This window comes from Ursus maritimus, unplaced genomic scaffold, assembly GCF_017311325.1.
Source record: "Ursus maritimus isolate PB19 unplaced genomic scaffold, ASM1731132v1 scaffold_33, whole genome shotgun sequence".
NCBI lineage: Eukaryota > Metazoa > Chordata > Mammalia > Carnivora > Ursidae > Ursus > Ursus maritimus.
The window spans coordinates 6,612,971-6,631,186 of NW_024425897.1; the positions used below are offsets into that span (position 1 = coordinate 6,612,971).

At 47.6% G+C, this 18,216-nt stretch overlaps 1 protein-coding gene across 1 annotated transcript in view; it reads left to right on the forward strand.

Moving 5' to 3' along the window:
- Nucleotides 1-18,216, forward strand: part of MYO18B (myosin XVIIIB) — a 232,926-nt gene that overhangs the window by 196,362 nt on the left and 18,348 nt on the right. The window contains exons 40-41 of the mRNA XM_008686684.2: nucleotides 10,442-10,483; nucleotides 11,827-11,964. Coding sequence (XP_008684906.2) covers nucleotides 10,442-10,483; nucleotides 11,827-11,964 — 180 coding nt within the window. The remainder of the gene's footprint in view (nucleotides 1-10,441; nucleotides 10,484-11,826; nucleotides 11,965-18,216) is intronic.

Here is an 18,216-nt window from a genome sequence, read left to right on the forward strand (position 1 = left end):
ACAGTGAAGGAAATAGTGATGCAAGTCAGCTGTGGTCTAGCCTGTGGGAAGGACGGGTAGAGCTGACCATGCCTGGTCAAGGAAAGGAAACCCGGAAGGGAAACACACCAACCCTCTAATACCGATGGAAGGCATTACTGCTGACCTAAATTTTTGTTTTCTTCAAGCTTATCTGTATATTCTAAAATTTCTGCAATGAGCATACACGCACAGTCCTAGCTATACCAGGGTCCTCTTTAGATTTCTCTCATATAAGTTATGGACTTTATTTTTTAAATATTTTTTAAGATTATTTATTTATTTTATATATAGAGAGAGAGCAGGGCGAATGGGCAGGGGGAGAGGGAGAGAGAGTCCCAAGCAGACTCTGCACTAAGGGTTGAGCCCAATGAGGGCCTTGATCTCGTGACCCCGAGATCACGACGTGAGCTGAAACCAGAGTCAGTCGCTTAACCGACTGAGCCACCCAGGTGCCCCTAAGTTACGGACTTTATATACACTTGATTTTAGAATGTGAGCACATCCTTTCCTTGATGCGGTTCTGGGCTGCTCATAAGCTGCTCAGAGATGTATAACCTCAAACTTTCCCACTGTTCGTGCTCAGTGTCAGTCGGAGAGAGACCCAGTGGGCTCTCCATGTCCTTGCCTCCAAATAAAGGGCTTCATCTAAGAAATCTCAGTTTGTGCAAAAATAGCTTCCACGCACAATTCTAAGTATCGCCACCATGCTCTGCTAATTTGCACAGCCGCCAGATTTTGGCGAAATGGCAAATACTGGAGTTGCACCTGCTTCGTGGCTCATGATTACATTTAGAATGTCCCGTGTTCCGCCCTCCCTGCAGTCTTACTAGTGTCCTGACGGGACTCGCGTCTGTAATTATATACCCTGTTGTCTCTATTACCCACTTGATGCTGGGGCTGGCTCTTCCATGAATAAAGACATTAGAATAAAGAATGAATGGTTGTATATACTAGCTTTTTGTGTTTTTTTTTTTTTTACCAATGAGCAAAACTTCGCAACCATTTTTATTTGCATAGCCAGAGATTGCTTTTCTTTTTTTTCTTTTCCTTTTTTTTTTTTTAGAGAAAGAGCGCAAGCTGAGGGGGGAGGGGCAGAGGGAGCGGGAGAGAGAGCAACTTAAGCAGGCTCCACGCTCAGCATGGACCCTGATGCAGGGCTCAATCCCAGGACCCTGAGATCATGACCTGAGCTGAAACCAAGAGTCAGACGCTTAACCAACTGAGCCACCCAGGTGTGCAGCTTTTCTTTTCTTTTTTCTCCCCAAGTTCTTATTTTAGTTCCAGTATCGTTAACATACAGTGTTATATTAGTTTCTGGCGTACAGTACAGTGATCCAACAATTCTATACATTCTTCGGTGCCCGTCATGATAAGTGTATTTTAATCCCTATTTCACCCATCCCCCACCCACCTCCCCTCTCGTAGCCATCGGTTTGTTCTCTCGAGTTAAGCGTCTGTTTCTTGGTTTGCCTCTCTCTCTTCTTTCTTCCCTTGGCTCATTTGTTTTGATTATTCAATTCCACATATGAGTGAGATCACATGGTGTTTGTCTTTCTCTGACTGACTTAGTTCACTTAGCGTAATACTCTCTAGCTCCATCCATGTCATACAAATGGCAAAATTTCATTCTTTTTGATGGCTGAGTAATAGTCCATCATATATATATATATATAAAATATATCCACGTATATACCACATTTATATACTACATATCCTATATATAATATATATTAACTGGGCTATATTGATGGACACTTGGGGCTACTTCCAAAATTTGGCTATTGTGGATAATGCCGCCATAAACATAGGGGTGCGTGTATCCCTTCGAATTAGTGTCTTCATATTCTTTGGGTAAATACCCAGTAGAGAGATTACTGGATCATAGGGTAGTTCTATTTTTAATTTTTTTTAAAGATTTTATTTATTTATTCGACAGAGATAGAGACAGCCAGCGAGAGAGGGAACACAAGCAGGGGGAGTGGGAGAGGAAGAAGCAGGCTCACAGCAGAGGAGCCCGATGTGGGGCTCGATCCCAGAACGCCGGGATCACGCCCTGAGCCGAAGGCAGACGCTTAACCGCTGTGCCACCCAGGCGCCCCTCTATTTTTAATTTTTTGAGAACACTCCATACCGTTTTCCACAGTGGCTGCACTGACAGTGCGTGAGGCTTCCTTTTTCTCCACATCTTCGCCAACACTCGTTCCTTGTGCTTTTGGTTTTAGCCATTGTGACCGGTGTGGTGATAGCTCCTTGCGATCTTGATTTGCATTTCCCTGATGCAGAGTGATGTGGAACATCTTTTCATGTGTCTGTTGGCCATCTGCGTGTCTTCTTTGGAGAAATATCTGTTCATGTCTTCTGCCCACTTTTCAATGGAGTCTTTGTTTTTGGGGTGTTCTGATTGCTTTTCTAATACGTGAAAGTTATCAATGAAATAAACGAGAGTTATAAAAGTAACAAAGGAAGGAAAAGGCAGAGGACCTGTGCTCGGAGGTGTGGGTAGAGGCTGGACAGAAGGTGTGACAGAAGCAGGGAGTGCCTTCTTGCTGGGAAGTCAGATCCCGGTGGGTGAGGTCACAGAGGGTCACAGGCATCACTCCAGTCTCAGCTTCCAGGAGGTCCTCGCGAGCCGTAAAGGGACCCTGCCCTCCCCCTCGCCTCGATAAGAGATACCTTTATCTCTTTCCACTCGTGCATACCCATCCAGCTTTTCTGAGCTCCAGATCCTGGGCCCCCAGGAATCCCCTCTGAACCCCAGATGCCTGTCTGCAATTTCATGATCTTCTGTCTCAGCAGGACTTGGTCCTGACTCTCTGCCCTGTAACTTGGATTTGAAAGAGATGCAGAGCCGAGATTTCACCCATAGCACTGGAATGGGGGGAGACCAGGGGGAGAATGGCCCACAAAGAAGTCTCGACACCTTTCAAAGAATCAATCTTGCACAAACCTTGTTCTCTGGTCACGCTGCAATTCAAACCATTATCAGCAATAAAAGGAAACCCACGCCTTGCTGGCCGCAGAGGCGCCGTCCCGAGCAGAGCCCCAGCTCCTGCCCCCAGTACCAGCCTGTCCTCCTCCCCATCCTGACGGTTTCCTGCTTAATTGTCTCGTCACTTGGGGTACGTCCGCGGTTTGGATGGGAGCCCGAGGGATTTGGCGCGGCACCTCTCCAAACTGAGCTCTCAATTAGGATTCACACCCACCCTGGGGGGAGAGAGACAGTGTGTGTGCATGCGGTGCTTCTGCTGGAGGTAAGGTTCTTTAAGAGACTTGTTCAAATTATGAAAAGTCACATTTCCCCATGTTGGGAATTAGATCCAAGCGTAACAGGCCTTCCAGGCTGGAAACGCGGTTACGTGCTCGGAAAGCCAGGTGGCCCGTACGGCGGCATTTAAACACGTGCCATTCTGCACTCAGGCTCTCTGTTGTGCCTTAGATGGCGGAGTCACCCTTCGCAGATTAATGGGGAAATGCTTTAAGCTGGTCCCCCAGGGGCCCAGAGCGCGCTCATTACTCATGGAGGGAGCGATGCGTCAGCTGACAGCCCCATTTATTCCTGGCCCGGGGTCAGCTGCTGCTTGGCCTGTCACCTTCCTGGGGTTTTGGGGTAGGGGGGAGGTATGGAGAGATGGACGGATGACCTCTGCCTTTTAGGTCAGCTGAGAGTTGTCAGTTCCAGCTGGCCTTCGGCAGAGACGAATGTTCTAGAAAGGTGTCTTCTGTGGCTGTGTTGCGTGTAAGTTGTATGTTTCTCAACATACATCCTTTTAACTGGGCTAAAATTAGGCTGCGGTAGGATAAGTAGGAAGATGCGGCTGTCACCGCAGGTGACAGCTGCCACAGAGGGCATCATTCTGAGTTGGTTTATTTGTCAGTGGGCCCAGGCTCTGGCCAGACTGTACAGCTTCCTGTTACATAGGAGGGCAGGCTTTGGAACTGCTCACATTCCTTTTCCTAAAACTCCCTCACCTTCTAATTTGCACCCCCTAAGCTCCATCCCCCCCCTTGAGTAATAAGCATGCCCTAGACCTGGGGGAACAGCTTAAAGCATCTCTCCGTTATTCTGACAAGGTCGATGCCCCATTCGAAATGACAAAACGGAACCCTGGTGCAGGATAGCACACGTTTAAATGACACCCCAGAAGCCATGTGCTTTCCAAGTGTCCTTCTAGCTTGGGAGGCCTGGATACCCAGCTAATGGGGTTCACGGGGAGTCAGGGCTCCAATCCAGTTTACCTGCTCCTGCCTTATGGGAAATGATGGTAATTGGGATGAGAGGTACTCTGCTGAAGACCGACTTGGTACCAGGCTACGCAACCCACTTGTTTTACAGACGTTGCGCTCACAACTTTTGAGGTTGGTACCCATTTTATGGGCAAGGACACTGAAGTCTGAGAAGTCGAGGCGCTGGCTTGGGCTCACCCAGCAAGTGATGGGGCCGGGATGGGCTCCAGGCCGACCCCACCTCCCACACTTCCAGTGAGCAGGCTCTGCTGTCATGTCCCACGTACCCCTTCTCCCCCCTTTCTCACGTCAAGATCTTCGTTCTCCGCCAAGTAACTGGCCTGTCATGCTGCTGCACGTATGTCTGTTACCGTGACAGGGGGCCAGGACATTCTTGTGTTACTTCCCAGGCAACGTGTGCATTTAGCCTGGAATTGTCTGACAAAGACTCACGCTAAAAAAAATACAACAGAAGACGTCTAATTAATTACCTTGCCTGTCAGCAGGCCCCTGTCCACCAATGCCTGACACAAGTTCTCTAAGAGCCACATGCACCAAAGGTGAGAGAAGGACCACTGATAGGTCAGGAGACAGGGTTCTGTCCTGGCTGTACCACCAAATAGATCTGGACCAGATCATCTGTCCTCCCTGGGCCTCTGCTGGCCCCGCCAACGCATTAAAATCCTCATCATCGCCCTCATCATTATCAATATTCACCTTCCATGTTTTGTTTTAAGGATTTCATTTATTTATTTATTTATTTATTTGGGAGTAAGAGAGAAAGAGAGAGAGAGGGAGAGCATGACTGGGGTGAGGGACAGAGGGAGAAGCAGGCTCTCCGCCAAGCAGGGAGCCTAATGCGGGGCTTGATCCTGGGACTCTGGGATCATGACCTGAGCCAAAGGCAGATGCTTAACCGACGGAGCCACCCAGGCACCCCCTTCACCGTCCATGTTACGACAAGAGGTAACAGTAAAAAATAGGCAAACATGGGGATCGCAGCCCAGAGACTATTTCTTCATAGGGTGAAACGGCCAGTGGATTTTAAATTCCCTCTTAAGTGGAAACCCCCCCCTTTTTTTTATACCAGCACAAACTCCTATAGAAAATTCTAGCTTAGGAAGGAGTGCAGAGATGGAAGTTCAGGGTCAAGCCTCCCTATTTGGTCTCTCTCCCTGACCCCTTGGAAGCCCTGTGAGGTCTCCCAGAACACAAGGCCTCCATAGACCATGGTGTACAAACTCCGGTATCTACCAGGACCAATAATGTGTGACTTGTAAAAAGTCACTCTGGTGGGGATTTCTACCCATCTGGTTCAATGAGTCTGCAGACCCCACAGAACAAAATCCCTGCTTCTGCCCGAAAGCCTTTCCCCTCCCCCTACTCCCAAGCTGTAGACCACCATGGGGTGAAGCTGTTAAGCGTCTTCTGCAATTTCTCAGACCATAAGGTGTGATGTGGTTTCCAGAAGCCCTGCTCAACCAGCCTCTTTATTTTAAACATACTCTGTTTCATTGAGACCTTCAAAGATGGCGGGTGGTGTGGGGCGTAGGCCGGACACCACCCTTGGCCTGGATGGTAATTGATCAGAAGTTGACAAGCAGAAAGCCCAGCGGACCTTGACTTTAACGTCAGCAGTTCTGTGAAAATCCAGTCACACGGGTTCACAGGCGAAAGCAACCAGTGCACAGATTAAAATGTCTATAAAAATGTAGGATTATTTTCAATAAGCATCCATACCCGTATCTTTTTATTTCTCATGCCTGGTTCTTTTCCAGAGTCACGGGCTTGGCAGGTAATCGTAAGGATTGCTGATAATCTTATGCTCTTATAAGATTGCTTCTTTACATTCTACACCACTTTTTTCCCCCCACATGGTGATAAAGGGTATGATCGTCGTTGATACAGCAGTGATGGGTCACGCCTGCTGCCTGCTTATTTCTCATAAAAAAAATACTGGCTTGGAAAACCCAGTGCTTTCTGTGAAGGCAGAAAGCAGTGCTGAGATTAGCTATTGGAATAGTCAGAGTCTGGCAGGAGCCCGAGGCACATCCCAACGGAGACGGGCTAATAAAGGGACTATTTACAAAGATATGGGCGCCGTGTGCGGAAGCACCAGGGCTGATAGAGCACCCGGGGGCTCGTAGTCGTGCCTGGGAGCATACAGAGAGGGCTGCTGGGCTGGAGGAGCTCTGGCTTTTGGCTTAGGGCAGGAGCCAATGCCAGGAGAAGCAGTAGGGAGAATTCTAAGAGAATAAATACTCCAGCTTCGTCTCTTCCTTCCCCCGCTCCTCCAGCGGCCATCCAAGTTCCCTACTGGCCACACCCGAGGGGAGGCCACGGGGCAGGGAGCCGGTGGACGTGGCCCATAGAGGTCGGCCTCCGGGGCACACATACAAGGTGGACAGCAGGAAGTGGGTGGGAAGGAACAGAGAGAAGACGTCTCGAAGCGAAGGCTTCTTTAGTCTGGGGTAAGGGGAGAACCCTTTCAGAAAGGGACAAATTTCTTTTTAAAGGTTTTATTTATTTGTTCAACAGAGATAGAGACAGCCAGCGAGAGAGGGAACACAAGCAGAGGAGTGGGAGAGGAAGAAGCAGGCTCATAGCGGAGGAGCCCGATGTGGGGCTCGAACCCAGAACGCCGGGACCACGCCCCGAGCCGAAGGCAGACGCTTAACCGCTGTGCCACCCAGGCGCCCCAGAAAGGGACAAATTTAAACGCTGACTTCAGCTACGGGGCTCCCACTCATGGAATCGGCAAGGGTGACTAGTGGTCACAAATTAACACACCAGCATGTGCTTTGATTAGTGATCTTGTCCTATAAAGACTTTCCTGCGCTGGGCTCCATAAAGATCATTGTTCGATCAAATGAAGTATGTCAGGGGGTTTGCCTGGCTGCCCAGCAGAGAGAGAGCTTGTCTCCTGCAGAGCTCAAGGCAAGTTGCCTTAGGATTCTGGAGACGTTAGGTTGCCTGGACGCCCTCTAGGATCTGTGAGCACAACCTCTTTTAATCCAGAGTCCTGGAATCCTGGGGTGGGAAATGGACCGGAAGCACCCCCCCCAACATGCCCTAAATCCCACCCCTGCTGCAGCTAGCCTTTGCCCACCCTCCCAGCCAGTGGTCGTGAGGAAACTTGTCCTGGGTATAACTAAGCCTCTCTACTATGACACACCACGTGCAACTCAATGGCTTGGGCCACAGGTGTCTTCAGATTTTGTTTTGTTTTTTTTTTTCTTTCCATCAACCTTCTAGAAGATTGAACCTTATTCCCTGGAACCCCTCTGCTTCTGAGGGAACTTGTCTACCACATCCTTAGCTTCTCTGGCCAGCTGGAACCAGTGTCCTTAGCCTGGGGTCTGTGCAGCAATAGTTCAAGGGAGGCGGTGTCCATGCCTGACGTCTAGATGATTCTGTGAACTCTCAAACATCGGGCTAACATGTGAGTCGGTGTTTGTATATTCAGAGAAGCAGAAGTGGAAGTTCTATAGTCTCTATAAAAGATTCTCAGAAACAAGCTCCAGGACTCCCGCTTTAACCACAAGTACACCCTTGCCAGTGTGTGTAATCACCAAGCATCTAAGCTGGATGGGGCCCAGCTCACTGACCCGAACTCCTTCAGTTCACAGATGGGGAAACGGAGATCCCTGGCAGGGAGGTGGCAGGCAGGGCCACCCAGCGAGGCCTCTAGGATTTGGTTGCCTCTTCTCTCTGTCTCTTATTCTGTCCGCAACCCTCGCCCAGCAAAGCCGTAGAAAGACTCAGGTGTCTAAGAGGATCAGAGTTCGATCTACTCACGTGGACCGCTTCCGTTCACAAAGTGGTGTTTTCAGTAGTTTATTAAAAGCTGCATCAACTCTTTGTACCTAGATCTCCAAGAAGATTCAGGGTCACTCACCAGAGACACTTTTTTTTTTAATAACAGCACTTAGTAAGTTTTTATTTTTTATTTTTTTATGTTTTTTTATTATATTATGTTAGTCACCATACAGTACATCCCCGGTTTCCAATGTAAAGCTCGATGATTCATTAGTTGCGTATAACACCGAGTGCACCATGCAATACGTGCCCTCCTTACTACCCATCACCAGTCTATCCCATTCCCCCACCCCCCTCCCCTCTGAGGCCCTCAGTTTGTTTCTCAGAGTCCATAGTCTCTCATACTTCATTCCCCCTTCTGATTACCCCCCCTTTCTTTATCCCTTTCTTCCCCTACCGATCTTCCTAGTTCTTATGTTCCATAGATGAGAGAAATCATATGATAGTTGTCTTTCTCTGCTTGACTTATTTCTCTTAGCATTATCTCCTCCAGTGCCGTCCATGTTGCAGCAAATGTTGAGAACTCGTTCTTTCTGATAGCTGAGTAATATTCCATTGTATATATGGACCACAACTTCTTAATCCAGTCCTCTGTTGAAGGGCATCTCGGATCCTTCCACGATTTAGCTATTGTGGACATTGCTGCTATGAACATTGGGGTGCATATGGCCCTTCTCTTCACTACATCTGTATCTTTGGGGTAAATACCCAGTAGTGCAATTTCTGGATCATAGGGTAGTTCAATTTTTAACTTTTTAAGGGACCTCCACACTGTTTTCCAGGGTGGCTGTACCAACCTGCATTCCCACCAACAGTGTAGGAGGCACTATTGTCCTATGGCGGGGCTTTTTAAAAAATTGGCGCTATAGCAAATTGTTACAACTTCAGTGCCTTAAACCAACACAGATTATATTTTCTTAGACATCTGTCGATTAGAAGCCCAGCGAGGGTCTCCCCGGCCTAATCAAGGTGTCAGAGGGCTGTGTTCCTTCTGGAGACTCTAGGAGAGAATGCATTTCCTTCTGTCTTCCTGTTGGTAGAGGATACTAACACACCTTGGCTTGCAATACTCCCATCCTCAGAGGCAGCTGCAGGGACCTAAGGACCTTGGGATTGAGGATTAGGACCTTGACATCTCTGGGGTTCATTATTCTTCCTTTCCTAGGGTCATTCACAAAAGCTGCTTTTGTGACACTGCAGAGGTCACAGCAAACTTTTCTTAGCAAGGCTAGGTAGTGTGTCAGGCTTTGGGGGCCCTGTGATCTTTCTCGCAACTGCTCTGCGACCGTAGAACAGAAGCGATCGTGGGCAAAATGGAAATGAGTCAGTGCGACTGTGTTTTAATACAAGTTTATTTATAAAAAAACATTTGTAGGTTGGATTTGGCCCATGGCTGAAGTTCACTGAATTCACAAAGCATTGTCAGAGAGAACTTCTGGTCTGGCCTGAGCCCTGGGGCCAAAGGGATGGATAAGACGTGTTCTTGATTCATGAGGGGCTCTTGCAGTCCTGGTGGGGACAGACAGGTGTGAATAGAAACCCCGAGACTGACCGGCCCTTAAGGGTAGGGACCAAGGAGCCGCAGGTACACCCCTCGGAGAAGTGACCACATTTTCTAAGGAAGGAATTCCCTTGATTCCACACAAAGAATAAAGCTGGGAGGCCCTGGCCTGTGAACCCAGGATTCAAATGAGATCTTAGGCGTCTGAGGTCGTGGTTTGTCTGTCTACACCCGCACACTGGGCAACCACCTTCTGGTTAAGAGGATGAGATTAATAGCTCTTACAAACCTGAGATTCAATGCTGTGTGACCTTGAACGAGGGTGCCAGTTTCCTTGTTCACTAAATGGACCTACGAGGGATGGTTAGATGGGATCGCGTGGAAAGCATATTTGTTGAATGAAGGGATTCTCCCTCCAGAATAGCTACTATGGTAATTAGTCTCGGAGTTTCCCAGAATGCCCTGGAAAGCTGGCCTCCTGCCCTCTTGTCTGATTCGCTAACACTCACAACGAACATAAAACAAGCGCACTGTAATGACACTGTTAATAATAGCAGTACCAGTTGTCCTAAAGCAAGAGCAGTGATAATGGTTGTTCCCTTTTAAGCAGCACTATTTATTTGTCAAGAACCATGCCGAGATCTTGATAGGGGTTATCTCGCTTCCCAGGAAGCGTCTGCTCCACCACTCAGCCCCATTCGTAACCACATTTTACAAAGGAGCACGGGAGGGTCAGAGAAGGCGAGTGATTGCCTGAGCTCACACAGCAGCGAAGGTTGGAAGTGGGACTCAAACCGAAGTTGGTCTGACACCGAAGACCACGTTCTTCTCCTGGCAGCCCAAGGATGACAGGCTCTTTCTTGTGTCTCCTTCTAGCGTCCAGACAGCGGTGGACTGCAGCAGTGGCAAAAAAGAGATGTAAGTTAACCCCAAGGAGAACCCTGAGCGGTTGACATTGAAGCCAAGAACCAGCCCTTGGCTCTCTGGGTCCAGTCTGCAGAGGGAACGTCCACGCCCACTTGGAGAAATACTAGCAATGCCCATGATCGCTCGGACTCCAAGGTCATAACACATGGCACTGGGGACATGTTATTGAACAGAGCAACTTCTTTTAGACAGAAGGAAGCCCATGACATCATGCCACTGTCCCCTCAAATGCCTTCAGTCGTCCCCTATTGCCTCAGAATAGACTTTTTCGACTGATATTTGAGCCCCACACACATCTGACCGTTATTTTCCTCTCTACCCGGAACTCCTCCTTTCCAAATCATCCATACCCTCCCCTTTTCCAACCTCCATACTTATGTGTATGCTGCTTCTTCCAGCTCAGATTCCTTTGTCCAGGCCCTATATGATCAAGCCCCAATCTTTAGACAAGTTATGATTCAACTATCTTTACTTAATGCCTTCCCTTATGCCTCCAAGAAGCAAGTCAATGCTTCTTCCTTATTCTCCTACTTTCTGTCCCTCTCTATGGCATTGCTACTTTTCTCCTTTATTTTGTGGTTATGGAGTCTTGAGGACAGGGTCAATGTTGGGTTCGTGTGTATAGCTCCTTCCCATGGTGCCCACCATGGAGTATTCTATAAACAAGCAAATGAATTTATAGAGAGACACAAATATAGATAGATATAGATACAGATATTGATATAGATATCAATATCAATATAAATACCAATAGATATAGTTGAGTGAGTATATAAACCAGAAAATGAAATAATCATTGAGTACCCACATCTATGACAGGCCCACACAAGGCCTAATTTCAGGATTAGAGGACATAAAAGTAAAGTCTTTGTCTACAAAGACATTCTGGTTAAGGCAGGCAGAGAGTTAAGACCTTCACTCTTGACATATTCCACGGACATACCATTGGGTATAAAATTCAGTGCCAAATTTTACTCTAAAATCAGGGTTGCCTCAACATCTGTATTAGCGTATTTACCTCCCCAAAGAAGAGCAGTGGTTAGTAGCATGGGCACTGGAATCAGAGAGCCCAGGGTTTGCCCCCAACTTCATCACTGACTAAGTGGGTGACCTTGGCACGAACCAAGATGGCCGCCTCAAATCCCATTACTCTCATCTATATAATGGGGACAGCACTGGCTCCCATCTCTCAGGGATGGTGCTGTGAGCACTGACTGAAGTTATACATGTACAACACTTAGCATACTCCTGGCTTATGCTTAGGGGCGAATATCTAGTTATTACTGTTACTGTGGTTGTCATTGTGCTGACAGCATCCTGTCTTCCGGTTCTAGAGATAACATCTCCGTCCTCAGCTCCCAGCCAGAGGGCAGTCTGCAGTCCTGGCTGAGTTGTAGTCTGTCCCTGGCCACAGACACCATGAGGACCCCCTCTCGACAGTCAGCCAGCAGCAGCCACATCCTCAGCTCCAGGTAAGAGTACGTCCCTGCTGCCTCTGGATGGCCGAAGGCTTAGCGAATCTCATACTTTGAAGGTTGTGGTTCACATCTTCCGTTTTCTCCAGCCAAGGCCAGGACAAGCATGGCCTTGGACAGTGTGAGCTATGACCCTGCCACTTCTTAGCTGAGCGACTTTAGGCAGGTCGGTTATCTTCTCCGAGCCTTCATTTCCTCATGCGTGCAATAGGAAACACAATTCTGTTTACTGCTCCAAGGATTTAATGCAGCCCTCCCTAAAGCATGGTTTTCCAGATGATTTTTAAATAGCATGTGGTGAACATTTTTTAAATAACTGTGGATTTATTATAGTTGCCTTCTATCTCAAGCAAGACCTACTTGTCTTCCATTTATAGATAGTTCTGGATTTAAATTTTTCTTTGGTAAACATATTCACTTAAGCATGTCTGTATTTGGGGGTTTTTTTTAATGGAGAATCAGTATCGAGACAGTGAGGCTGGATGATTTCTCCCTCAGAGATTTTAGCTTTGTTCTGAATGTCAAGGTTTTCTATTTTCTGCACTATGGAGGAAGAAGGATTCAGTTACGGCCTGAGACGAAACTCTTGCAAATCTGTAGGATTGCCAACAATAGGTTTCTCTGACAACCGGGCCTTGGGAGCCACTCTTGCTTTAGGAGTTAAATCCACCTTCACTCTTGTTTTTCAGCCAGCTTCGTTCCTCTCAGCTCATTTGGTTTTCCTTTTCAAGGGCGGCCCTCTTGTAATTAGGAGCTAATGGCCATAAATCAGAAATTATGGATTAAGCAGATGCGTAATTAAGATGAAATGCACACTGCTTTTGTGATAACAGAGGAACCAATGTGATAAACTAGAAAAGTCCCAGACTCAAAGAACAAATGCAGACAACCCCTTCCTGACTTGAAATGTGCTTGCTCTGAAGGAGGTGGGGGGGTGCATCTCTTCAAAAAGAAGGGGGTGGAAGTTCACGCTAACCTTTTGGGCATATTCAGCAAATGGCAAATGTCTGACGCATGCCTGCAGATAATCTTAGGCTGCAAAATTTGACGTCGAAAATATCAAAGAGAGGCTCCAAGAGTGGGGATGCATCTGGGAAGTTAATTAAAGCAAGATAATCTGATTACTGCTCTTAATTAAACACAAAGGCCTGTCTGGAGAAAGAGCCACCTCTTCTGTGAACCCCAGAGGATGAGGAATTTTTCTCTCCCGATAAATACATACCCCTTTTTTTCCCCATCAGCCGGGGTAGAAGGCAGCAGAAACAGCACTGGCGGGGGCCACAGCAGGATGGGAATGCTCATTAACATAATATCTGAGTTTTGTAATTAACAACTGGACAGGCATACCTCGCTGTATCGTGTTCACGGTTTTGCACCATCAGATAGCACGTATCTTACCAATTGGAGGTTTGTCAAGCAAGTTGATCGATCGGTGTCATTTATCCAACAGCATTTGCTCTGTGTCTCTGTGTTGCATTTTGGTAATTCTTGCAATATTTCAAACTTTCTCCTTTCTATTATATTTGTTATGGTGATCAGTGATCTTTGATATTACTATTGTAATTTTTCTGGGGCACCATTGGTAACACGTCCATATAAGATGGTGAACTTAATCAGTAAATGTTGCGTGTGTTCTGATTGCTCCGTTGACCAGCCGTTCCCCCGTCTCTCTCCTTCTCCTTGAGCCTCCCTGTTCCCTGAGACATAACAATATTGAAATGAGGCCCATTCGTAACCTTACAGTGACCTCTAAGTGTCCAAGGGAATGGAAAAGTCACACGTCTCTCAGTTTTAATCAAAAGCTAGGCATGATTCAACGTAATGAGGAAGGCACGTCAAAAGTTCCGAGGGGCTAAAAGCTGGGCCTCTTGTGCCAAACACTTAGGCATATGGTGGACACAAAGGAAGAGATCTCGAAGGAAATGACAAGTGCTACTTGGTGAACACACGAATGCTAAGGAAAGAAAACAGCCTTCTTGCAGATCTGGAGAGAGTGTGCGTGGTCTGGATGGAAGCTCAAACCTAGCACAACAGTCCCTGAAGCCAGAGCTGAGTCCAGAGCAAGGCCCTAACTCTCTTCCATTCTGTGAAGGCTGAGAGAGGGGAGGCGACTGCAGAAGGAACATCTGAAGCTAGCCGAGGTTGGCTCACGAGGTTTAAGGAAAGAAGCCATCTCCGTCACACAGAAGTACAAGGTGAGGCAGCAGGTGCTCACGCAGAAGTGGCACCAGGTTCTCCAGAAGAGCCAGCCAAGCTCATCCATGAAGGTGGCTGCACTCAACAACAGATTTTCAGTGTCGACGTAAGAGCCTGCTATCCGAGAACTTTCATAGCTGCAGAGGAGAAGTCAGTGCCTGGCCTCCAGGCTGCAAAGGACAGGCTGACTCTCTTGTGAGGGGCTAATGCAGCTGGTGTCTCTGAGCGGAAGCCAGCGCTCACTTACCATTCTGAAAATCCTAGGGCCCCGAAGCATGACGCTAAATCGACTCTGCCCGTGCTCCGTACACGCAACGACAAAGCCCGATGACAGCACAGTTTACTGAATATCTGTTTACAACACAGTTGACTGAATATCTGAGGCCCACAGTTGAGACCTGCTGCTCAGAAAAAAGAAAGATGCCTTTCAGAATATCACTGCTCGGGGCGCCTGGGTGGCACAGCTGTTAAGCGTCTGCCTTCGGCTCAGGGCGTGATCCCGGCGTTATGGGATCGAGCCCCACATCAGGCTCCTCCGCTATGAGCCTGCTTCTTCCTCTCCCACTCCCCCTGCTTGTGTTCCCTCTCTCGCTGGCTGTCTCTCTCTCTGTCGAATAAATAAATAAAATCTTTAAAAATAAAAAGAATATCACTGCTCATTGGCCGTGCACCTGGTCACCCGAGAGCTCGGACAGAGTGGCGATGTAGGAGATGAATGTTGTTTTCATGCCTGCGAACACAACATCCATTCCATAGCCCGTGAACCAAGAGGTCATTTCAGCTTTCGGCCTTATTATTTAAGAAATCTGTCTGAAAGGCTAGAGCTGCTGTAGATAGTGTGTCCTCTGATGGGTCTGGGCAAAGTAAACTGGAAACCTTCTGGAAAGGGTCCACCATTCTAGATAGCATTAATATTCCTGATTCATGGGAAAGGATAAAACAGCATTGTTAACAGAGCGTGGAAGAGGTTGATTCCAACCTTCACGGAAGACTTGGAGAGGGGTTCAAGACTTCAGTGGAGGAAGTAGCTGCAGATGGGGTGGGAACAGCAAGAGAACTAGAAGTAGACGTGGAGCCTGAAGATGGGACTGAATTGCTAGAAATTCGTGATAAAACTTGAACCGACGAGGAGTTGCTTCTCGTGGATGAGCAAAGGAGGCGGTGTCTGGAGATGGAAGTTTCCTCCTGGTGAGGACGCTGTGATGACTGTTGACACGACGACAGAGCGTTCAGAACGTCCCACACACTTAGTCAATAAAGCAGCAGCAGGGCTCGAGACGACAGACTCCAATCTTGAAAGAAGTTCTGCTATGGGTAAAATGCTATCCGACACCATCATCGCCTGCTACAGAGAAGTCGTTTGTGAAAGGGAGAGTCCATTGACGTGGCAAACGTCGTGTTGTCTTATTTTAAGAAACTGACGTAGCCTCCCTAACCTTCAGTGACCACCCCCTGATCGGTCAGCAGCCATCAGCATGGAGGCGAGACCCTCCACTGGCAAAAAGAGGTTGACTCGCTGAGAGCTCAGACAATGGTTAGCATTACTAGCAATAAAGTATTTTTTAAGAAAGGTATGTACTTAATTATGCTTTTTAAAGACAATGCTATTGCCCATTTAATAGACTACAGTATAGTGCAGCCATAACTTTAATGTGCAGCTGGAAAGCTGAGAAATGAATTTGATTTGCTTTGTTGAGATGCTTTATCGCAGTGGTCTGGAACCGAACCCGAAAATCTCCGAGGCATGCCTGTGGGAGCGTGCGTGATAAGGATCCTTAGCCCTTCGGTTACGTCCTAAGTTGTTCGTCACCCCTTTCAATGGGAGACAGGAGGCTGCAGGGATTTGGGTACGTGGGCTGAGCTCACAGCCCGTGAATTCCAACCCTCCATTTGCTCCCTTGCAACAGTGAGATTTGGAGCGAGATTTCTTAACTTCTCGTCTGTGTTTCTTTGTGAACAAATCTGGGTTGATGTCAGGTTAATGAGATGACACAAATGTGTCTTCATTCAGAGCCCCTGGCACCTAGAAGGAGCTCAAGAAAATTAGCTTTATTAGTGTTGGTATCTACTTGGTACCCAGAGAAACCCCAGGAGACAGACATGGTCCCATGCGATGGAACAGGAATCCGAGGCCCACAACTGATTCAAGCACAGACGGCCTAACCCTGTTCTTAGAGCCATGCCTCAAGCAGAGTCTGTCCTCGGCATCCCCAGACAGCCCTACCCGGAGCCTAGCCCCGCTTTCCTTCTCCCCTTCCAAGTCCTCGGGCTTGGCCCAGCACAGCTCAGAGCAGGGGTGCCTGCACCAAGGACAGTGATGGGGCCAGGCGGCAAGGAGGGACCATAAACTCCTTTTCTAGTTTCTTTAGGTCTACATCCCTGGGGCTGCATACAGTTGGTGCTCAATAAATGTTTGTTGAGGGGGCGCCCGGGTGGCTCAGTCAGTTAAGCGTGTGACTAGATTTTGGCTCAGGTCATGATCTCATGGTTGTGAGATCAAGCCCTGCACTTGGTTCCTGGGTGTGGAGCCTGCTTGAGATTCTCTCCCTCCTTCTCCCTCTGCGCCAACCCCCCCAACTCGCACACGCACAATCTCTCTCTCAAAAAAAAAAATAAATAAATAAAATAAATAGTAAATGATTGTTGAGTGAATAACTAACCATAACATCAAGGCTGGAGCAGACATATTAACCCTACTTGGTCCTATCTCAGCCCGGACTGTGACTCACAGAGGGTCGGTAACTGATCGACGTCCCATAGCAGATAAGTAATAGAGCCAGTCTTCAGATTTGAATTCAGATTCGAATCCCTCCAAAGCCTGTATTTGTATTTCCTACACTACCGTGGTTCTCTGACATTTATCGGGGGGGGGGGTGCAGATCACTTACCTGCAAAAATTACTGGCAACAACCGCTCTTTTTTTTTTTTTTTAAAGATTTTTTATTTATTTATTTGACAGAGATAGAGACAGCCAGCGAGAGAGGGAACACAAGCAGGGGGAGTGGGAGAGGAGGAAGCAGGCTCACAGAGGAGGAGCCTGACGTGGGGCTCGAACCCGGAACGCCGGGATCACGCCCTGAGCCGAAGGCAGACGCTTTAACCGCTGTGCCACCCAGGCGCCCCAACAACCGCTCTTAATATTAAAACTGCATAAGGGTTATCATTCAACACTCAGCATGGAACCAAAAAATGCCTACTGAGTGTCAGATCCCATGGCAGTAAGCCCTGAAATTTCTGAGCACTGTCCTTGGAACACGTTTACAATGTAAAGAGTCGAGAACTTCTGAGTTAGAAGGAACCTCTGGGATTATCTGACCCACTTTGCTCCTTATGCAGATGGGGAATGTAGAGGTCTGGGGAGGGGAGTATCTTACCCAAATTTATAGTAAAGTCCAGGCTTAGGGCTCAGGTGCCTTCCAGCTCTTTCTAACTGCACAAGTAATCTATGAATTCTTCCTCCCTTCAAGAACTTAAAATATAACAGAAAAGGCTAAAATCCTCTTTTTTTGTAGAGAGAGAGAGAGTACACAAGTGTGCAAGAAACGGGTGGAGAAGGGGGAGGGGCAGAGAGAGAGAGAAGAAGAGAGAATTTAAAGCAGACTCCATGCCCAGCACAGAGCCTGACATGGGGCTCGATCTCATGACCCTGAGATCATGACCTGAGCCAAAATCAAGAACCCAGGCGGCCCAAAGCTAAAATCCTCTTAACCACACCCCCAATCGCAGCTCCCTTCCCAAAGGTATCCACCACCTTCAGTTCGGGGCACCCCCTTCCACATCTTTCTCCGTGGATTTTTAAACATGTATGTACCTGTAACAAATATAGAACATATTTGTGAGCTTTTAAAAGATGTAAATGATACGACGCTCCATGATGTACCCTACGCACTACAAAAATTCTTACTACGTGCTTCTTTCCCTCTACAATATATTTCGGCGATCTTTCCTTACTGGCCTAGGTCGGTCTCATTTTTTTCAAGTCCCGCAAAAGATCTTCACATCATGAGGTTTATTTCATTAAAGTCTTCTTTCCCTTTCAGCTGTTTTCCAGGT